The following is a 22,051-nucleotide window of genomic DNA, read 5'->3' as shown; positions in this document are numbered from 1 at the left end:
ATCCACACCGGCAACAAAAGAGCATGCAAGCAAAAAGAAAAAAGTTGATTTAAAAAATAAATAAATAAAGAATATTTTAAATTGACATTTTGGTTAAAAAAAAAAAAAAAACCTTATCTGATCTCTTTTAAAAAAGTTTCTTTTAACGTCTTTTCTTATTGATGTAGAAATTAAATGGATAAAATCTGATTTCTGAAAGACTTTCAGAAAGACTTCTGAAAGTGTTTGAGCGAAAAGAAATGAGCCATCCATCATCTCACAACTTTTTTTTTTCTTTTTTTTCTCTGCCCGTCTCTAACTGTCCCTCTGATGGCTGAAGCTCACAGGTCTAATCCACTGTTCTGTGTGTGTGCACTTCTTCTGTCAGTATCCTGCTTAGAATAAATATTTGAACAGCTGTGCTTACACATCTCATTGATTAACCTCACTCCAGGGGCAGGAAACACAACTTAGGTTTGCACCCTTGCCGCTTCACATAATCTTTCCTCTCTTGCGCAGCAGTGCCCAAAATGGTCCACGCAAACCGATACACGCATTTAGTACAAATCAGTATTATATTATTATAGGCCCCAGGCCCTACAGAGGATAAGCGAATTGGAGAATGGATGGATGGATATTATTATATTAAAATAAGTAATATTATTAATAATGTTTTTTGAATATACATTTATGAGTAAATTGTCCACGTTTATATTAAAACATACATTTTATAAGTAGCATATTTCGTGCTATTATTCATTAAACACTGCTTATTAATGAGCCAATGAGAGTGTGACTGACAACGTCAAAGATAATAATAAATAATTATTATGAACAATTAATTATTCACTTAGAATAGCAGTGGATAAAGTTAGTAAACCAGCCTTATTACTTATTCAACGTGATAAACAAAATATACATTTATAAGGCTTTCATAATAATAAAGCAAGGGATTTGGGTGGGGGTTACAAATAAACGAAGAGGGGTATTTTTATTCATCTTAACTTTAAGTTTCTTATCTTCCCAGCATGGCCTATTATTTGATCTTTATATATTTCAAAGATGGAAAGTAGCTGCAAACTGAATATTTTGTAAAAACAGAGAAATAAGGTTCTGTCTTCATAATTATAGATAATCTACCCAGAACCACCATAAAGTTAATACAAAAATTCTGCATTTTTTTTAATCCAACAACATTCCAATTACAATATGATGTCTAGAAAAAAGTAAGCAGTGATTGGACCATTGTTTCCAAACAATAAGATGCATCTTCCCAAAAAATATTAGAGTGCTGCAGCACACTACCTTAGTCTAATTGATTTCTCAAAACTGGCAACCATTCAGATGAGATTATATGTGGTGGATTGTCTATTAATCTCAATTAAAACACAATTATTGTTTTTATTTTTTAATAATGTAATTTTTTAAATAACAAAAACGAGTGATATTTACTCAAAATTCACACAGACTGACACAAAGCATGTTTAACACAATTAAACATTTTGTTCTGTTGTCGTCTTCTCTGGTGACATGTGATTAATCATGTTCTCTCATTGGCTCACTAATGAGCAATGGGCCTGGGTCTCTCTCTATCTCATAGGTTCATCCTGGTGACTGTGATACCTGTTTAGTGATGATGATAACCACTTCTGCTCTGTCTTTCAATGTTCACACAATGACAACAGCAGTGACTTCTCATCAGTGGAGTGTATGCGTTACAGGATAACTGACTGTGTCAGGTGGGGAGCTCAGAGTCTACACTGTTTACTGATGCGCAAGTAGATAAACAGATCAAAAGTACGACAGAGGTATGAATAGGGGTTTGGTTGAATGTTCTTTGGTTGCAGGTGCGGGTCAGAGAAGTCGACGTTTCAATTCCGAAGATGGATGCCTCTCCTCAGCAGGAACAAAAGGGGAAAAATCTAGCTCGAATCAAAAACACCTTCACTAAAAGGATCAGATGGGCCTCCCACTTTTCACAGGCCCAGATGAGTGGGAAAATAACAGGGTTTTCTTATTTTCCCCTTGCACATCAATCTTCAGCAGAGAAACATCTGCTCATAAGAGCAAAAGGATGTGGGTGCACATGTGAACACACACACAACAAACATGCCATCTTGCCCTCACTTCCACGCACTTTCAGCTCTTGGATCAGTGATCGCCAAAATGGATCATCACACTGGGGCTGAACTACCCAGAACAGCATCTAACTCTCCAAAACTCAGTGACATTTACAGAGAAATAAATGTATCTTAAATAAGTTTATTTTATTTTCTAGTTTTAAATGCTAAGGAGAAAGTATATATAGTATGTATAGGCTGCATATGAAATTGCAATTATGATACTGATATATATATACATAGAGATAGATATATATTAAGGTTGATTAAATGAGAACACCTAGGGAAATGCAGTATTTAAGACTGCAAAACCATTAATAGACATATAATGAAAAATAGCATAATCAGCACCAGTCAACTGTGAGAAAGTTGTTTTGCTTAAAAACAACTATTTGAATGATTTACTTATGAATGAATGTAATGAATTTCAGTGGGTACATCTTGTAAACCCGCCTTATAATTGCAGCAAGTTAGTTTAATTGATTTCTCAAAAAAAAACTGGCAACTGCTGGTACAAAAATGCAGATGGATGTTCAATGATGCTACTATTCCTAGCCAGATGTGATGATATGTGGAATGCAAAGTCTACTGATTCATCTTAATTAAAACACAATATATATCATTATGGTAAATGGATTTAAGGTGTCAATCTCAAATCATAAAAAGGCTTTCGATAAACGATTACGAATAACACTACACTGGACAACAAAACTAAATCAGAATTAGTTGATGAATGGTGTGACATGATGCTTCTGACTGAAATACAATTATTTTATAAAATCATGAATAAAACTGAAAGCAACTTTCGATTCTTTCTGTGTATGTGCAATTAAAATGTCTTGTTATACTAAAGCAGACCTTAAAACGTTTTTTTTTTTTTTTTTTTAACCAATGCATTTCCATAAATAAAATAATATAAAATTAACACCTGAAGCTACTAACTTGATGAATTTCAGTGGGTCAATGTCTAGTAAACTAGCCTTTGCACTCCAACAGCAGTTAAAAGAGATATAAAAGTGCATCCCAATTTTTCCCCATGTGCCCTCATAATCTTTAATCAAAATAACCTTCCCTCCGACATGCAGTGACATCTCTTCTCTGATTATGTGTTTCCGGCGCAAGAAAGGGAAAACCTGTCAATCACATGAGATTGAATATCAAACCACAATTCAATGATCCAATCAATTCCTGATGGCCAAAACAAGTCCCGTCCTTCATTTTCTCTGACGTGTAACTCTTAAATGTTATATAGGGAACAAAAAACAATTGCAATGTCCATTTAAAGGCACACTATGTAACTTTTCGCCACTAGAGGTCGTTTATTCAAAACAAAGTGAGACAGGTTGCTCACCTGTCTAACTAACACATAATATATTAAAGCGTCTTTGGTGTTTCCATGGTTTCTACAAAAATCGACAGAAAATTGAGGGTAACGCGGGTATGATGTAATTTATAGGCAACGCAAGGACATGGTCTGTGTCCTGGTTAGAACTGCTTATTTCTCTGGATTTAAACATTCTTAGAAATGTGGGATAATGTAAGTACACAAATCAACTAAATATATAACATTGTTCTAGTAGTTTTTGGATATTTTGATGCAAAAATCTTACATAGTGTGCCTTTAAAGGAGACATATCATGCTTTTAAATCATTCCTTTTTACATATAAATCATACATTTGTAGTCTATATAAAGCGGAACTGCAATGCTTGGGTGAGAATTCCTCATTATTATAGCTCCACAGGCCCCTTTTCTACCCCTTTTCTGATGTGCGTCTGAGAGCAACTCGTTTTGGTGCGGTCTCTTTAAATACAATTGAGACACTTCATACCCCGCCCCCTCTCCAGGTTGTAGCGGTGACACTCGGTTCAACTCCACCCCGTTCGGCCATTTTTGTAGTTTGATAGCAGAGATACGATTATCTAGCGGCACAGAAACGTTTTATTCACACGTTATTAACAAAATGTCAACAACGGAAGACTTGTCCAGCCAGCCTTACATGTTCGAGCCAGAGTCGGAGCCGGAGTGAGATGAAAATGAAGACGACGAACCTGCAGAACAACGTCTTCATATGGATGTATCGCAATGGTGTGTTACTCTATTTACACATGAAACTTTGGTCTTCCGACCTTTTACCACCGTGTCGATTTATTTTGATTAATATGTGCGAGGGAGAGAGAGCAAGACAGCGTCTAGTTTGGAGACGGTGAAGTCTTGTTTACACTTTCGCCTGGCTCCGAAGAGAGAGAGTGCGCGCGCGACCGGGTCTCTCTCTGCTCGCTCTTTCAGTTAAACATGCGCCCTGTCACAACCGCAGCAGTTCATCTACATTAGACGGTGTAATGAAGCGTGTGGGTTACTACATCCAACAACCGAACATTTTAACTTACCCTCTCGTAACTTCTGCATCCTTTAGCTTGGACTACAAAATTGCAGCGAGAAATAAAAATGGCGGATTGCTCGAAGTGTTGGGCCGGAAGTCAATGTCCTTATTTGGCAGTTCCGCTGCAAATACTGTGACGTAATAGTTCAAAAAACGTCATAGAGAACAGAAAAATCGGAACAGGTTGACAAATATGACCAAAACAGAATATAAAGATATCAACGAAGCACCTGAAGAGAATCATTTCAACTTTTCTGTACTTCTAAACACTCCAAATATACAACAAAATGTATTTAAGGGCTAAAAAAGTGGATTTAGCATGATATGTCCCCTTTAATGTTGACAATAAGAGAGAAGGAAAAAAGATGCATTAGTAAGAGTAAACTTGATTAAAACAGCCTTCAGATTGGGGACTTGACAGCGCACATACTGAGTGTCTCACTCTGAGCTAATGTTCCTATGGAAACCACTTTGGTGGCACATGCATGTTCCAGAGCCTTAGGTGCATTAGGCATTCCTACATGCCCATCTGTGGTGCCTCTCAAAAGTGTATGGCTTTATCAGACAAATAACCCCTAATCCCCCTAATCAAACCATTCATCTCTCCTCTCTCAATCTCCCCTGCTCGCTTTCACTGGGTCAATCTCAGCATGTTAGAAGAGATTTTCTATCTTTTATAGATTCTATTTTGTATGGACTGCAGGTTAGATGTGACTCTAGAGATGTGAGAGGGGGTAATCATACAGATAGGTCGGGGAGCTCTTAACAGCACTGTTGTCTTTCGCTCTCCATCACAGACACACACATACTCCCACACACAAACACAACAGGTCTATCTGCAGGAGCATGTGTTCACTAATAAGCAGCTCCCTTGGATTTTTTAAAGCTCATCCAGGGCCAGACAACAATCTGAGATGAGTGTATATGTTTGCGTGAGTAATTTTAAGCATTTTGATATTGAACAAGAAACATTTTTTGTCCGCCGCTTGATTTTGGCCATCGGGAATTGATTAGATCATTGTGGTTGTCCCGCACTCGCGCCAGTAAACATGTCATCAGAGAAGAGGAGAGGTGTCATCAGAGAAGGAGGGGAAGTTATTTTTGTTTAAGATTATGAGGGCACATGAATGTTTAAAAAAAATATTGTGCACAGATAAATTATTTATAAAAAATACTGCAAAATTCCATTAAAAAAAATTGTCGATTTTGATTTCATGATGACGTAATGTAATTGGTTGAAGTGTAATGATAACTGCCTTATCTGCCTCTACCTCTTCTTCTTTACTGGACTGATATATTTTCTTTTCAAGCAATTAAAGAAAGACAATGTGCAAAACTTCAAATAATAAATTATTAAATAATTGCAAAAACGTTTTAACTTAAAGGTTGGGTATAGGCAATTTCAGACAGGCTAGCAAAAGCAAGCTAGCTTTGAAAGCATAAGATCCCACCCTCCCTTCAGAGTGTCTCCAAAACGCTGCCTCCTTCAAAACACATGAAAGCACACAGCAGAGTCTGCAAAGCGTCAAGAGATGAGACAGAGCTAAATTACCTCATGTCTCAAAGCACATAACATTACATTAATAATGAAAACAGCTTACAGAGCTCTTACTTGTACCACCTGACTGCTGCATATTCATTTCAGCATTGATAGCGTTGACACAGAAACGCATATATTCGTGTCTGAGGACATGAACGGCGGGTAGAACATCACGGGTTGCCATGTCATAATTACTGTTACAACATGGCGTGAGCGCAGCTTAAAGCTCGTTGTTTTAGTTCAGGAGGAACTGTGTTGGAGGAATGTTGATATCCTATATTTTTACAATAAAACTTACGACAAACATGTCTTCTAATATCCTCAGTTGTTGCGTATACCGAGCTGCATCGAACACATTTGTAAATTACTTTCCTTGAACCCATTGTGCGAGTTCACTTTAATACCGCATGCTTTATATACATGTTGCTGCTGATTGGACTGCAGTTCTGACACACCCACCAAACAAGAGAAAACGTATCTCAAACCCCGTTGCACACCGGTCCACGCCGTTTCCAGGAAACATGACGTTCAACCTAGCCTAGAAATCTAGACGCACCCTAGCGGCAGCAAAATGTATTTCGCAGCCAGGGGGGTCTAGCAACTCTCAATAGACCTTCTAGCTGCAAAAACCTAAATTGGGTCAGGCCAATCACGTCGTGTATAGAGTAGGCGGGGGCGGGCTTAACATATGACGACAGAGTTGCGACGGCTGCCACTTGACAACAAAGAATGGCAGCTGCTGATGGAGAACAACGGTCTTTCGAATCGGCTTTGGCCGCGACTCTGGAGGACTTGGAGTTAAGTTTTTCTTTGAGAAAAGAGCAAAGAACGGCACTTAAGTCATTCTTAAAAAAAGGAAGATGTGTTCGTCGTTTTGCCGGCCAGATATGGCAAAAGTTGAATCTATCAACTAAGCTCCGCTGTTGGGAAAACGCTCTGGTTGGTTGAAGCGCTGTCCTATTGCGTGCAGAGGGAATTTGAAAGACAGCCATTTATCCCGCCCCTCGGATTAAACCGCGTCTATGGTGAGTTTCCAGACCTAACATCTTGATGTAGGTCTGGCTTGCCAGGCTACGTTCAACCCGGAAACCCGGTAATGAAATAAAAGGTAGGCAATACTCTTTACAACCAAAGGTGGAAAAAAATTCAGGAGGAGAAAGGAAAGAAGAATTTGAAATTTCCAGACTCTATAGGCCATAGGGTTAAATAATAATTACTGTGCATAAGCACCCGACAGGTTGGTGTAATTGGTGTTGAAAATGAAATAGAGAAACAGTAGAGCATGTAATTATACAGTGTAAGAAATATTCAAATGAAAGATATCATTTTTTGAGGAATTAATGAAGAAAGGAGAAGTGTCAATAACTCTGAAGAGTATTTTAAATCCTGATTATATGAAAAAAGAAAGTATCATCATTGATAGATTATAGGCTTTCTAAAGATAGCTAATCTGTAGCCTATACAATAATTTAGGATCGGAGCTTCACTAGAGCTGAACAACACGCTAGTGTGGCTTGGATCATTAAATGTCTTGGACGGAGAGAGTAGCCTATGTCTCTGATTCAGTTCCCAGTAGGTGGCGTTAATGTACATATGCAACCCGCCATTTAAACCAGAAAGAAGAAGAAGATCGACTAATTTATAAATCGCGAACCAGACCGGTACTTTTCTCAAGACAGACAAGAGCACTCCAAAAATTTCAAGCTGTTGATAGACTTCAGAAGACTTGAAATTTAGCACAAGTCATATGGATTCTTACTACAAAGTCCTTTTTGAAGTTTGAAGTTTCAGTCCCTGTTCAATGCAGTTGTGTCAAAAGAAAATGAAATTATGTTGTGTAGGCTATACCACAAGAAAGTTATATGGGTCGAACAAATGTCTTGAGGGTGAGTATACTGACAGCAGTTTTCCTTTTTTTTCCATTTTTTTTTTCATTTGTGACATTAATTTCTTGACTATTTTCTCTCAAATTTATATTACCATAACGTACCTGGATATTTTACAAAATACAGTAATTTTACCACAGATAAAGACAGTATTAGCCTATTACTTTGACAAATATGAGGATGTGTCATTGTAAACAGAGATTATATAGCTGAAACAACTTTAGTCATAAAGTAAACAATGAAAAACGGATATTCTCCTGAACAACAATGTAACAGCTTCTTGGAACAAACACCCTCAAAAAAATCCCCTGGTGAAAGTGTGCATTAAATAGCGATGAACCCCTACAGCAAGACAGATGTCTGACAAATCCCCCCCCCCCCCTTTCCACCTCCCCCCCCCCATCCCCCGTCCATCATCCATCCCCTGTGAATGTTTACAATGGACTAGTCACAGTCTCATAGCTAACATACATTCCTAAAACACATATAAACCCTAATGCGCACCCAACCTGGAGCGTTTTTTATTATCAAGCATTGAGGCAGTAAAACTGCTTAATTAAAACATTAATATTTCATGAGCTCTGGAGAGTGGAGGGGCCATGAGCTAGCATTAGCAACGTTAAGAGAACGAGAGCGAGAGAGTGAAAAAGATACAGAGACAGACTATCCCTCCAGTAGAGATAAGCACTGTGCTTATCCCTCTCACAGCAGTGGGAGCAGTTTTGTAAGCTGCACGTCTAAAAACGATTGTGCCCCTGGTGGCCAAACATGCTCATAACACATATAAACCCACACGCAGTGACAGAGTGCCGCCCGCAGAACCGTTTTCAGCCATCCACAATGAAATGGCTCAGCATGGAACGGCTCACTAGTGTGCAGGACTGTGTGTGTGTGTGTGAGATAGAGAAAAGAAACATGACAATAAAACAGTGATAAGTTAAATCTCGTTATTGCGTCTGATGAAGAACTGACGACTATGGGGGCAGTGAATTTAAATTCCTTCGTTTAGCAACATTACAGCCAAGCTATTATCAGCTCTGCTCTCAATTCAAAGCACCTCGCTGAGAAATAACAAGTATGTGCTTTCATCTTGCTTAACCAAAGCTCTGAGACGCATCGGTTTTGAATAGCGAAAAAGTGCAAGTCATGAGGACAGGATTTTCTTCTCTCTGGTGTTGTCACCTCACACCTCTTTCTCACTCGACTCCACTTCCATTCTGTCTCTCAAATCCAGCCTGTAATCTGTCACTGCTCTGAGCTGCGAGAGATGAATCTACTCATCTCCCATGATGCCTTGCCTCTGCGCAATGGGTCACATTCACACAATAGAAAGGCATTTAGCATTTTAAGATGGGATGCACACTCTCTCCCTCTTGAGTCCCTCTATTTAACTCTCCACTTTCCCTCTTAGGAATCAGAGGGAGGTGGGCCACTTACACCTATGGGGGATGTAGATGGGGCACATCTCCAAATTGGCCTCAGATAAAATGGACAGCCTGCCAATAAAGGGATGGTTCGGAGTAATTTCAACCTAGGGTCCTTTGCACCATGACCTCGAGCCAAACATGCCCCCAGAAGCTTTTTTTCCCTTGGTCGAACATTATTAAAGTTAGAGCTTATTTAGAGATATCAGCCAAATGGCTTAGTGCAGGCGCTAATGGATCCAAGGTTGTATCTCGTAAATTACCCCACTAAAAATGCTTGGAATGGTACCAAACTTATACAGTAGTACAAATAGGTTCTGTACTCATAAAATGAGGTATTGGAAAGTTTGTAAGTACATCAGGAGTTTATTTAAATAACACTTGCCTGATGGCTTATGCTACCTTGGATCCATTGGCGCCTGCACTAAACCATTCGGCTGATATAAATAAGCTCTAACTTTAATAATGTTCGCCAAGGGAAAAAAAGCTTCTGGGGGAGTGTTTGGCTCGAGGTCATGGTGCAAAGGATCCTATAGGTTGAAATTACTCTGAACCATCCCTTTAAGAATGAGCTGGGGATAACCATGGAGCGATAAATCTTAGAGAGTAGCATCGTAATGATGCACAGCCTGTCTTTCAAAAGTCATCTTTCATTTGCCTTTCTATCCTGGCTCCATCCAGTGGGCACAGCCGGACATTCCTGGCTTGCCTCCCAAGCTCACGATCAATTTATGAGATGTTCACTCTTTATCATGCCCTGCCCTCCGTCCATCTATTCATCTGCCTTGCTTGTCTTAGGGGCCATTCACACATGATAAGTTCTTGCTATGCATCATACAGTGTATTTGACTTATGATGTTATGTTATAATATCTAATTTATTTATTGAAATGCTGCAAAGCTCAACAATGAGGATGGGCCACTGGCCGCTGAGAATTTGACATACATTGAGCTTGTTCATCCATTTTTTTTATGCCTTGCAAGTTTAAATGTTTGGTTTTCTGCAATGTATTCTGCATTGTTGTAAATTGTATAAGATAATCAAATGTATTTCCCAATTTGCATACTTATGCTCTATTCTATGATGTTTTTTTAGTATAATTAGTGTGAGCAGTGTGCTCACACTGAAAATACCAAATAGAAAAAGTGCACTAAATACCTGGATGATGCACTTAATTAACCAAAAAATGTGGAATGTTTGTCACTTCATGCACTCAACTGTCGCAGTTTTACATAGTGGAGGGGCAGGGGCTATCAGACTCAGATGGTAAATGACAATAACCTTATAAAATTCATACACTACATGGTTAAGTACATAGTGTATAAGTGCGTATTGTGTAGTGTGTCATTCAGGACACAACTAATGTTACCTAGCTGGGCAACATAAATGTGGATTTGTTGAAATTACTAAAATAATCTGTGATTATTCTCAAGAATGTTGGTAAAAACACATGGGAAGCATCAATAATGTGTTGTTGAAAACTGCAAACTGTTTTGCATCGTTTGCCTTTTTTTTTTTTTCTTTTTTTTTTTAGCAAAAGTGTGTTTATGAATTTATGGAGTTACATTTAGGCTATAGCTGTCCAATTGTATTAAACAAAACTTCATATTTAATGAAAATATACATATTTATACTAAATGTATACACTACTGTTAAAATTATGATACTGATAATATTTTTTTGAGTCTCTTATGGTCACACATGCTGCATTTATTTGGTGAAAAAAAAAAAACAGTAATATTGTGAAATATTATTACAAATAAAAAAAATATATATATTTTTTTTCTCGGTTTGAATACATTTTAAAATGTAATGAACTCCTGTAATTGCAAAGTTGAATTTTCAGTAGCCATTACTTTCAACCTTCGGTGAGAAATCATTCTAATATGCTGATTTGGCTTTCTGATTATACTCAATGTTGAAAACAGTTATGCTGCTTAATATTTTTGTGGAAACTGTGAATGTGATATTTTTTTCTGGATTCTTTGATAAATAGAAAGTTCAAAAGAACAGCATTTGTCTTTTGTAACATTATAAATGTATTTACTGATCAATTTAATGTATCCTTGCTGATTAAAATAATTACGTTTTTTTAAAAAACAAATCTTACTGACCCCAAACTTTTGAATATGAGTTAATGCCAAAATGGACATTACAACCAAAATACACTTAAATTAATCTCCATTTCTGTTTTTGAATGCAAGAACATATTCTCTGAGAACGGCTTTCTGTTCAATCACTCATATTATCCATTACATGAATTTAGTGCTTTTTTTCAGACATTTTTGGACACTGTGAGGTGTGGAGATCCGTCACCCCCTTATGTTTTTTTTGTTTTAAACTAGCAGAAAAAAGGAAGGCATATAAGAAAAGAAGTCCACAGAAAGGTCACATGGTGCAATGGGGTGAGTGATCTTCCACTCCAATGGCTGTAGCCTCTCCTAGGGGTTGAGTTTCTGTGCCACATCTACTCTTGGAAAAGAGATCAAATCATAGCTTTGAACTCAGTAACCGGCCCCATTCCCTTCCTTATAATCAATCTCCAAGCGCAGCATCACTGCTATCCCATGTCACTCCCAGAGCATGTAAGCTGCATCAACTGTCCCACGGGCCGATCCGATATCCCTATCTGAACCCTCACAGGATTACACATGGTGCCAAGAAGCCAAGGTCACCCAGCTAGGAGACATCAGCTGAAACCTAAAACTCCTATTTTCCCTCTTCTTTTTTTTTAAACCTCCATCAGTTCTCTCTGAACTCCTGTTTTTTCAGCTTTAATTGTTCTGTTGTTTTGCTACTAAATATGACAAGCTACCAACTGCACAGTGGTAGAACAACATTTTTAAATTCAATAACCATTGAACCACGCTAAATAATAACTAGACAAAAACTGTTTAGCTCACCACTTGTGTCAGTGTCAGCGGTTCCTTCTTTCACAACAGGGATGCAGTTCTCCAAGTATACCCCATCTCGGTAGCATCCATTGGTTTCTTTGTCTGGCGGGGGCTGGTCCCAACATTGGCATGGTGTCTGCATGATGCCACAGGGCCGGCTGGAGGTACTGTAGGTAAGGCAGTCCTCCAACCATTGGCACAGCATTTGACAGGCAGCCATGCTGGGGTTACGCTTCCCAACCACAAGATACTCCACTTTAAATTCCCCATCCCCATTCCTGGACCCAGCACCTACTCTGGGCAGCCCTTTCCGGATCTGCAGGAATTGTTTCCCAGCTTCCAGGAAGGCAACGTGGGTAGAAGCATCACACAACTTCACCACCTCGTCGAAGCTCTCCATTCCGAGGAAGGTTCGTGTTGTCTCCAAGAAGGAGTCAAACTGGAAGGTCCGGTGTTGTCGAGGAATGCAGTCTCTGGTTGGTTTTGTGACCTTGATGAAGATGGTGTAGCGCCGTGGGTCGGGGTTCTGCAAGGTCCAAGAGCAGGGTGTGCTGGGATATACAGAGGACGAGAGGAAGAATCCAAAGAAGCGGCTCTGGACCAATGTGGAGCAGGTGTCAGACTCCGGACCAGAGGGAGCAGCGTTGAGCATGTCCAGCCGCAGCAGTTGGAGAAGAGGTAACAGCAGCACCAATGATGAACAGTTCCGTAAGAATTTTGATATCATGGCTGTAAACGACAGTACGGTTTGCAGAAAGGGGTGAGGCTGAAGATATCTGAACTCAATTTTTTCTGCGTCTTTTCTTGTGAATGTAGGATCAACAGCCTTGTTTTGTTGACAAGCCAATATTCTCAGATGATTGCAGGACTATCTGAACCAACAGCTCAGGATGAGAGGGAACTTTGGCTCATTGATCCAGTTTGCTGTCCATGATGCCAGTCGCCCTCAGAGAGATCTGCAGGATTAGAGAAGACACAAAAAATACTGTTTGAGCCAGATGGAAAAACAACAGTAAGTATCCATTGACCTGAGTGAAAGTGTAAGAGTGAACATAGTAACTTCAAAAGTGTGTAGATACCGACATGACTGACTTTGGTACTTAGGAATTACCACGCTGGGCTATATCGATCTAGAAGTGCCACACTTGTGCTTCACATTCAAAAAGAACTCTTTGTACCCTGCAAGCAGTCACTTTCTACAAAAACGTCATCCTCAATCTTGTATTTCATCAGTGAGCTCAATAATTTGTCCAATTATGGGGCAATCAATTACAAAAATATGAACACCTGCTGTCATTCATTATTTCCAGTGCATTTGCTTCATGCCAAAATGATCAATAGCCTCAGTCCTCAGCAAATCATTAGACTAAAAGCGGCTGGATCATTTCTCAGACGGGCCTGATTGGCTTTTCCCTGACAATTGAGTGTCTTGTGCAGTTTTACAGCACATAAAGACAAGAAATATGTGAGGTCACATGCAAGAGCAGTAGACAGACATCTTGGAGACTATTCTGACGTAATCGCAAAATTTCCATGTGCCATTAGTCACTTTACAAAGTGAGCGCCCCAGCATAGGCTCACCCCGAGAGCCATATACTATACAGGAAGATACCCTGCAGATTTTATTCTAGGTTAATAATCCTTATCTAAAGGCATTAGATTTGTTCCTCATATTCAGCATCATAAGAAATGAGATGAACCCAGACAGGGGAAAAAAAGTGCAAGAGTCATATGGGTTTTAAATACGCTAAACATGGGAGGATTCTGGAAATGGATGAAGACAAATGGGAAGCTTCACATTAAGTGATGTGATATTTATAATCATCATTTCTCCTTTAATATGTGTAATGAATATGTTCAGCAAACTTAGTACGTTCCTTCCTCTCAGCATTATTACTAAATATGGTAGTCCTATTGCCGTATATAGCGGAGTATTGTCTGAGATTAGGAGTTTCCACAAACATGCTGGATAAAGCTGTTATGAATGTGTGTGGGTGAGATCGATGTATGTGTCTATGAGAGTGTGCATTCTTTAGCAAATGAATGAAACCGAAAGATGCATGTCTGTGTGTATTACAATCACAGAACTGAATCCAGTTTTGTGAATGTGCAAGAGAGAGTATGTGTAATTAAGTGCTAATTTGTGCACCGTATTTTGTTTTAGTCATACAATTTGTCTTCGATGAAAATGTCCTTTCAGTCAGTAATTCATCATGCTTTATTCATTCATTTTAGTTCATTTTACTTTATCTGAAATGGCATATTAATTTGAGTGAGCAAAAAAAAAAAAACATTAGCAAAGAAGTTCAGTTAACCCTGTTCAGCTCTTGCAGTTCAAGCAGGATAAACCCAAACATATCATGACTGGATTATTTGAATTAATGCGGTATACATTTTTCTTCTCTTTAAAACTTTGTTGGTGCATTGTTCTTATCTCGCAGCAATGTTCCCCATAGAACTATTATGTATATTAAAACATACAATACTGCATGTTGACCTATGGACAACCAATAATTAATGATATTCATTCAAGTTTCACAAACCTGTTTCACAAAAGTTTTCACTGAAGCAATGTTAACTTGCTGTTCAGTAAATGAGTCAGATTCAGTAACCACTCTAGAGTTATTTTGTGAATCATTTTGACTGATTCTTTAAAAGAACCAAGTCATTTGCTTGTGAACTGGTTCATAGAAGCCATTTGTTTATAATTCAGACTGCATGAGATCTCAACACAAAGATCTGTTTTCTTGACATTATTTTATGGTATATGTTTTTTTTTGTTTTTTTGGGGGGTTTTTTGGTCAACAAACGTTTTCATCAGTAACTTTGTTGATGAGATTAAAAGTTTAAGATAGGGGTGTCCAATCCTGCTCCTGGAGGGCCACTGTCTTGCAGAGTTCAGATCCAACCCCAATTAAACACCCCTGAACCAGCGAATCAAGGTCTAACTAGGCATACTAGAAACTTCCAGGCAATGTGGTGAGGCAGGTTGAAGTTAAGTTCTCCAGAACAGTGGCCCTCCAGGACCTGCTATTATTTTTATTGTACTTTTGTAAAAAAAAAAAAAAAAACTAAACCCCCAAACCTTAACCTCTTTCACCACAGACTGTATCCTGGAGTCCCAGTGGCACAGCCTTGAGTGAAAAGCAGACCAAAATACATTGATGTGGCTGACTGCACAGGTAGTTTCATTTTTTTATGGGCTGATAATATAAAAAAACCTCCATTTGATCTCAGCATGACCTCAAACATTGCCTTACACACACACACACAATGGCACGTATCTGTTTGGTCAAAGATAAACTGTGTTCAGGATGCTCAGAGCAATAGTCTTTAAATGAAAGAGTGGGTGTTTTTTGAACAGAATAAACAGTGCTTTTTATGCCAGTAGCATCCGTAATGAAGCTGGAGGGTGTAATCATATAATCCATGGCTTAACTTAGCCTTGACGTTAACCAGGACATTCTCATGGCTGAACCACATGAAACACCTCTACTGATGCAGGGATGAGCACTCATCCATTCTCCTCTTCCCCAAGAAATGTTACTATCCCAGCATGTCCTGAACGAGGTCGGCAAGTGTTGCGCAGTGGCCTGCTCATTACAGGCATGTCTTGTTTATTGATCGGCAGCAGTGACACAACGAAAACTGCTATTCGGTTTATTTGAGCCCAAGATTGTACGCATATGTCACTCTGGGAGAAAAGCTGTAAAATGTACATTCTGGATACAAAAGAGCCAGGTGAGAAAAAAAAGATGACTGACTGACTAGTTGTAGCTTCAAGGCCAATTCACACTGCACCAACGCCGACAGTCACCAGATTACAGTACGTCACTTCTCAGACATTCCAAGACCGACAAATGCAGATTCAGCATGTTCAACCGGTGAAAACAAGCTCTGGCAACAGACTGCGACTGGGTAAACATATTTCTCAATATCCACTTTTGTGTCCACAGAAAAAGGAAAGTCATACAGATTTGTGCCGAGATGAGGATGATCAAAAAAACAAATTTTCATTTTTTGATAAACTCACCTGCATTGGCGTTCATAGTCAAAATCATTTCCAAATCTGTCAATCACGTGCATGTCAAGTAGGTGTGTGCAGTGGAGCCAATATCTGTATTTTTATCTCTAATTGTCCCAAAATGATTTCTGTATACTATTCAGATACAGTAAATCCGAAAGTGGGCGTTATGGAAACATACTATTGGCAGCATTGGATTCTGAATATAGAAGTGGCTCATGTACCGCCACTGGCTTCTGGGAAGGTGAGTAAAAAGGAGACCGCATTGAAAATATAGGTATTTTCTCATAGCAGGATTATGCCATGATGGGGCGTGCTTTCCACATTCATTAGGCAGAAAAGAAGCGTGATGTCTCCAACCTCTCGGAAAATGCAACCACCTTCATTCAATTAGACTTCTGCCCTGTTACACTGTTGCATGCTATTTCATTATTCTTTTCACTGTCTGTCATGGACAGCATGCCATCATAGTATATCATGGAAATTGTGCTTTAAGAATCGCTGTTAGTTTGTGTAAAAACATTGGGTAGGGGGGAAAGATGCAGGAGTTAGAGGACAAATTGACAGGAAAGAGAGTGACAGATAAAGTGAAAGATAGAGGGATAGAGAAGGAAGAGAAGACAGGCTGTCATGTCTCATGGGTACTCTCGTTCATCGGCGTCTCTTTCCGCACTCCGCCCCTTATTTATTTTTTTCAAATTAAAGAACAACAATGACACCCAGCGAACAAGGTTATTTGAGCAAACAGAAGGCAACAAGTATTGCAGCCTCTTTCAAGACCAACCTCATTCTCCTCTATTTGCACTCCAACGTCTGTGACAACAAGCGCTAGGCCTTACGCGGTCGTGGAATTAAAGAGATAATTATCTGTCTCTGGTGATGAATGTGTTTACCGTGCTAAATGCCAGGCCTTCTTTCATCAACTTATAAACCGTTGCTTTTCCTATCAGACAAAGTACATGATGAGGAGGGATCTTGCATCAGAAAACAGTTAATGTCAGCCGGAGGTTCTTTTGTTCTTAAAAAGTCCTTTTGAGTCCCTCTTACAGGGAGAGTTCAGCCAAAAAGTGATAATTTACTCAACCTTGTTCCAAACCTGTATGATTTATTTGTTTCTGCAGAACAAGCAACAATAGACTTTATGTTGTGTATTCACTATTGTGTATTGTATATTCTGTTGTGTTCAAAAAAATGTTATACAAGTTTGAATTTAAAATAGTAAGTGAATTATTATTATTATTTTAGTGAATTGTATTTTGTTAATAGTTAAGTTGACTTGCTCACAGCAATGCCAGATATAAATGTTTTTTGTTTTTTTTTTGCAGATGTTAAAGTGAAGTTACATTTTCAAAACTCAGTTTATTTAGTCATCTAGAATCATACAAACAAAATGTGGTTCCCCGCGAACAGTAGGAATTTAGAAGCACATTTTGAGTTGTTTGGACTATTTTTTGAGCTTGGCTTTGCAATTCTTTTTCTTTTTTCTTTTCTTTTCTATTTTATACTTCTTGTATGGAAAAGAGCAGTTTATTCTGCCACAAAAATATCTGTTTTGTTCCACAGAAGAAAAAAAAAATCATGGTTTCCAAATTTTGTGAGCTTGAATATTTTTCTCTGAACTAGGCTATCACATGTTCAGTGCTTCCTGGGTTAACCATAAGCTAGGTAAACAGATTTAGCAGTATTCTTGCTCTGGAAAGGGGTGCGGAGCAGACTTATCTCTGCTGTCTCATGCTCTCTGTGAACTATAGGATCAGAGCTTGCCTGGGAGATTTACTGAACAAAGCTAAAATCGTCTTAAGTCTAAAATTAGGAGAGGGGTTAAGGATAGAGATCAGCACACCCTTAAAAACACACTATATTGTTTATCTGATATATTTTGTAAACTTTTGTCATGAATACAGAATGTTACAGCTCTTTTTCTTCTCCGTAATTTTTCGGTTCATACCCATTTATTTTAGATGTGATTCTTGTGGAAGGTATTCATAACTCTTAACCTAAACCAACAGGTCAAGATCAGAAAAATGATAAATTACAATAGCTTTTCACTGGGACAATACCTTCAAAATGCACACCTCTGCACATAATAATACTTTATGGATGCATATCAGTATATACAATTACATATGGGACTGCTCCAGTTACAAGCTCTACACATAACACACCACCGTACTGTATGCATTTATGTGTATTTATTAATTGATTTAAGGCTCTTAAATGAGCCTTCCCAGCTCCTTGCCTTTATCACAGCTCAAGATCATTGCCATCAACCAATCAGTGTTGTCACTATAATTTCTTTCTGGCTCCAGAGTGATTAGTCACATGGCATTTACATCTCAGGTGCTTGACTCAAAAGATTCTGTGGTAGCATTGAATTCAAATGACGTACTTGATGAACCATTGGGAATGGGAATGCTTGAATGGGAAGGCTAAGATGGCTTTCGCTAGGTATTATAGACCTATATGACCTAAACCAAACCTGTTGTTTCTTAACGCAAAACTCAGATGGATGTATCGGACAGAGGCTGCTCAGAGACAGGCAGAGGTCGACATCATGATTTGAAGAGACAAAGAGAAGGACAAACTGGCAGGGGACGGAGAGAGTGTTAGAAGGACAAATGTTGAGGGGGAAAGAGATAAAACTGAACATCTGTTTGTGTGATGATCTAACAGGCTGCGTCTGCATGCACTCTTTCCCCTGGCACGCCTGCTCCGGCACTGTTTGTTTTCTCTGTCATCTCTGCCACAGACTAGTGCTTACCTGACGCTAATTTCAATTAGGTGTCTAACTGTCTGAAAAAATGAATAAAGCTGAAGAGCCACATCAGAGACAACAACAGAGGCAGACTGTAGGAGACAGATAAAATATAAACAAAATGGACCAATGCATGCCTAGGAAACCAACATCAAGTATTTAGTAGCGTCTTATCAAGTGTGCACTGTGCTTTAAAAAAAAAAGAAAAAAAAGGTCCTTTACGATTGTTGCGGTTCAAATTGTATGATATGAGCCCTGTGGGATCTTGTGTAAAAGCCAAGGCATAGGGATTTTTTATGTCAGACAATTTATCTTAAGCCCTATTCGACGGGATTAGTTTTACAAGGGTAGATGGAGTAATGTAATTTTACCACAGGACATCTGTAACAATAATGGCCAAGTCACACGGGATAAGAAATCTCAGTAAAACTAGCAGAAGTGGGAGGGGTAACTTGATTTACGCACCGCCGTCACCTTCCTGATATTATGTGCGCAAACATATAACCTATATTTATGTAAATAAAACAGTTGGGTCCGGTCGAACGATGTATTAATTCAATTCTGATTGGATTATGTTGGTAATAGGCACTTACCTAGCGCTAAAATAAGTTTCGTGCCTCTAACAAGTGCTTTCGACCTTCTTTTTGTTCTGAATGGTATGTGGAAAACACTTGAGTTTTCAAGCGGCTCCATACTTGAAAAAACATTCTTTTAATCAGGAAATGACGGAATATTTACGTACATATTTACAGAGGGTCTATTCGCAGGGGATTAGTATTACCTGAGGTAATTTTTCTGGACCTTTTTACAGAAATTAAAGTCGGCGTAATCTTTACTGACGTTGTCCGTAATGATTACTGAGATGGCACAATCGTACAGGACTAAAATCACTGACAAGCTCTGGTAATAATTGCTTTACCCCACCTCTCCATGTTAAACTAATCCCATCCGAATAGGGCTTTAGGATGCTTTTAATTAAAGGCAACTCAAACCACACATCTATCATTTTAATGACTGTAACTCAATCAGCTCCTTGAGTTCAGAACTGCACTGCAACTTTTGTGTATGTGTGTAAAGTGTTTCTGACCAATGGCTAAACAGGAGCAATTGTGTGGAAAGTCCCTATATGGAGATGTTTGGGGTATGTATTATGCTAATTACTTACTGTGGACTCCCTCATATAGAATAATCCAGATTCATCAACATCAGAATGAGGATAAGAACAAACCGAAATGCACACGCCACTGTTGTGAATCTGAAGATTCTGCTTGAGAATCAGTTCTGCATGCGTAAGACTTAGTGAATGAAACCCAGAGTCTCTAATGAATCTATTTTAAGCTCTTTTCATTTCTGGCTAACATGCGTGTAATTGATGCCTCTTCATTACCTTCACCGATTGATTATATGTGAACCAACAGTTCATTAAATAAATATTTCCTCTTCTTATCCAGCTTCCACATCTGTGTGCGCTTTGTCCATCCGTCCAGAAGATAACCAGAGGCATCATCCCTTCACATGAAAGAAAGCAATTATCTTCTCCCGTACACAACACCCGAGCAGGGGCTTGGGAAGGATACGGCGCTGAATACTACCCTAATTGGGTTTCACGCCAGTAGAATTTACAACATCTGTAACTCAGATTATAGTGGTGCCAAACAAAGGAAATTACAAAAGTTGTTTTACAAACACATTCATTGTTGCAGTGGGTCATCACAAACATTTACAATCGGGCTCAGTTAGCTTAAAAGGGGTCCTTTTTTCCTGGAAGCAGGATGACAAAATGAATCAAGCCTGGCTGGGAAAAACACTGGCCTCTGTGTGTGTGAGAGAGAGCAAGTGCATTTCATCGTGCAGACAGTGTTTGGGAGAGTTCGGGAGATGAAATGGCTAATCGCTCATAATTCATACATCTCACAGTGGGGCTGTTGCAGATGGCGTCGAGACTGTCCTCTTTTCTCTCCATCAGAATCAATCCCACAGATAATGAGTGCTTTGTGCCTGAACATAATCAGATACATATGAGAGGGAATTGTAGTGAACATCAAATCCAATCAAGCCATATCACGTCCACTGCAAATGAGCCAGACAGCGGATTTGGGTTTAAGAGCAGGGATAAAGGTTTCGTACTCTGAGGTCTTATGTTGCCAGACTGAACCCAGTTGTTCAGGGACAACATCGCATAGGTTTGATTTCATCATCTTCTCTCATGTTTCTTATTTCTTTTATCGTAATCTTTATTGTCATGTATATGTATTTATCATCCAGGTATAATTTTTATTAGATCCACCCTTTCTAAGATTCTTTCTTTCTTTCTTTCTTTCTTTCTTTCTTTCTGCTTGACATACCTCCTTCCCACCATTAGTTAATCCAATCATCCATCCACCCATCATCAATCTATCTAATCTATCATCATTTATCCATCCATTCATCCATCCATGTGCATATCTATAGGTTTGTCTATTTATCCTTCATCCATCCATTCATTTATCTCTCTCATCCATCCTTCCATCCATCCATCCATCCATATCTTTCTTTCTTTCTTGGTCCATCCATCCATCTTTCTCTTTCTTTCTTTCTTTCTTTCTTTCTTTCTTTCTTTCTTTCTTTTTTGGTCCGCCGTCCATCTTTCTTTCTTTCTTTCTTTCTTTCTTTCTTTCTTTCTTTCTTGGTCCGTCCGTCCATCCATCCATCCTTCTTTCTTTTCACTCTTACAGTTCCTTTCTTTCGTCCTTCTACAGCAGACCATTACACAACAGCTCATGCGACAATGTTTAGACTTAGAGGAAGACCGCAAGGGCTGAGGTTGCCATTTGGAAAATAACCTAAAAAGACACGCTCTAGCTAATTAAAAATTAAAAGCATCCACTCGTTCAGTATTATTGTACAAAGCTCTGATAGCACATGATGCAGAACTGAGGTCTTGACTCCAGCAGCTGAGAAACTAATGACCTCACATCATCCACAGGGTGACATTGGGGCCAAACATTGCATGCTTCTTCTAATACACACAGACACAGTATGGCTCTCATCAGTTCCATAACAGAACT

At 38.9% G+C, this 22,051-nt stretch overlaps 1 protein-coding gene across 6 annotated transcripts in view; it reads right to left on the bottom strand.

Annotated features, from left to right (window-relative positions):
- adgrb1a (adhesion G protein-coupled receptor B1a) overlaps positions 1-22,051 on the bottom strand; it is a 90,100-nt gene that overhangs the window by 54,876 nt on the left and 13,173 nt on the right. For all 6 annotated transcript variants that reach the window (XM_084089453.1, XM_084089451.1, XM_084089454.1 and 3 more), the window contains exon 2: positions 12,235-13,181. In XM_084089453.1, the coding sequence (XP_083945579.1) occupies positions 12,235-12,952 (718 nt within the window). In that variant the 5' untranslated portion in view covers positions 12,953-13,181. The remainder of the gene's footprint in view (positions 1-12,234; positions 13,182-22,051) is intronic.

The sequence above is a fragment of the Abramis brama genome (genome assembly GCF_963993115.1).
Source record: "Abramis brama genome assembly, chromosome: 17".
In the NCBI taxonomy this organism is placed as follows: domain Eukaryota; kingdom Metazoa; phylum Chordata; class Actinopteri; order Cypriniformes; family Leuciscidae; genus Abramis; species Abramis brama.
The sequence above is the reverse complement of the archived record's forward strand: the minus strand, read 5'-3'. Positions and strand labels throughout refer to the sequence as shown.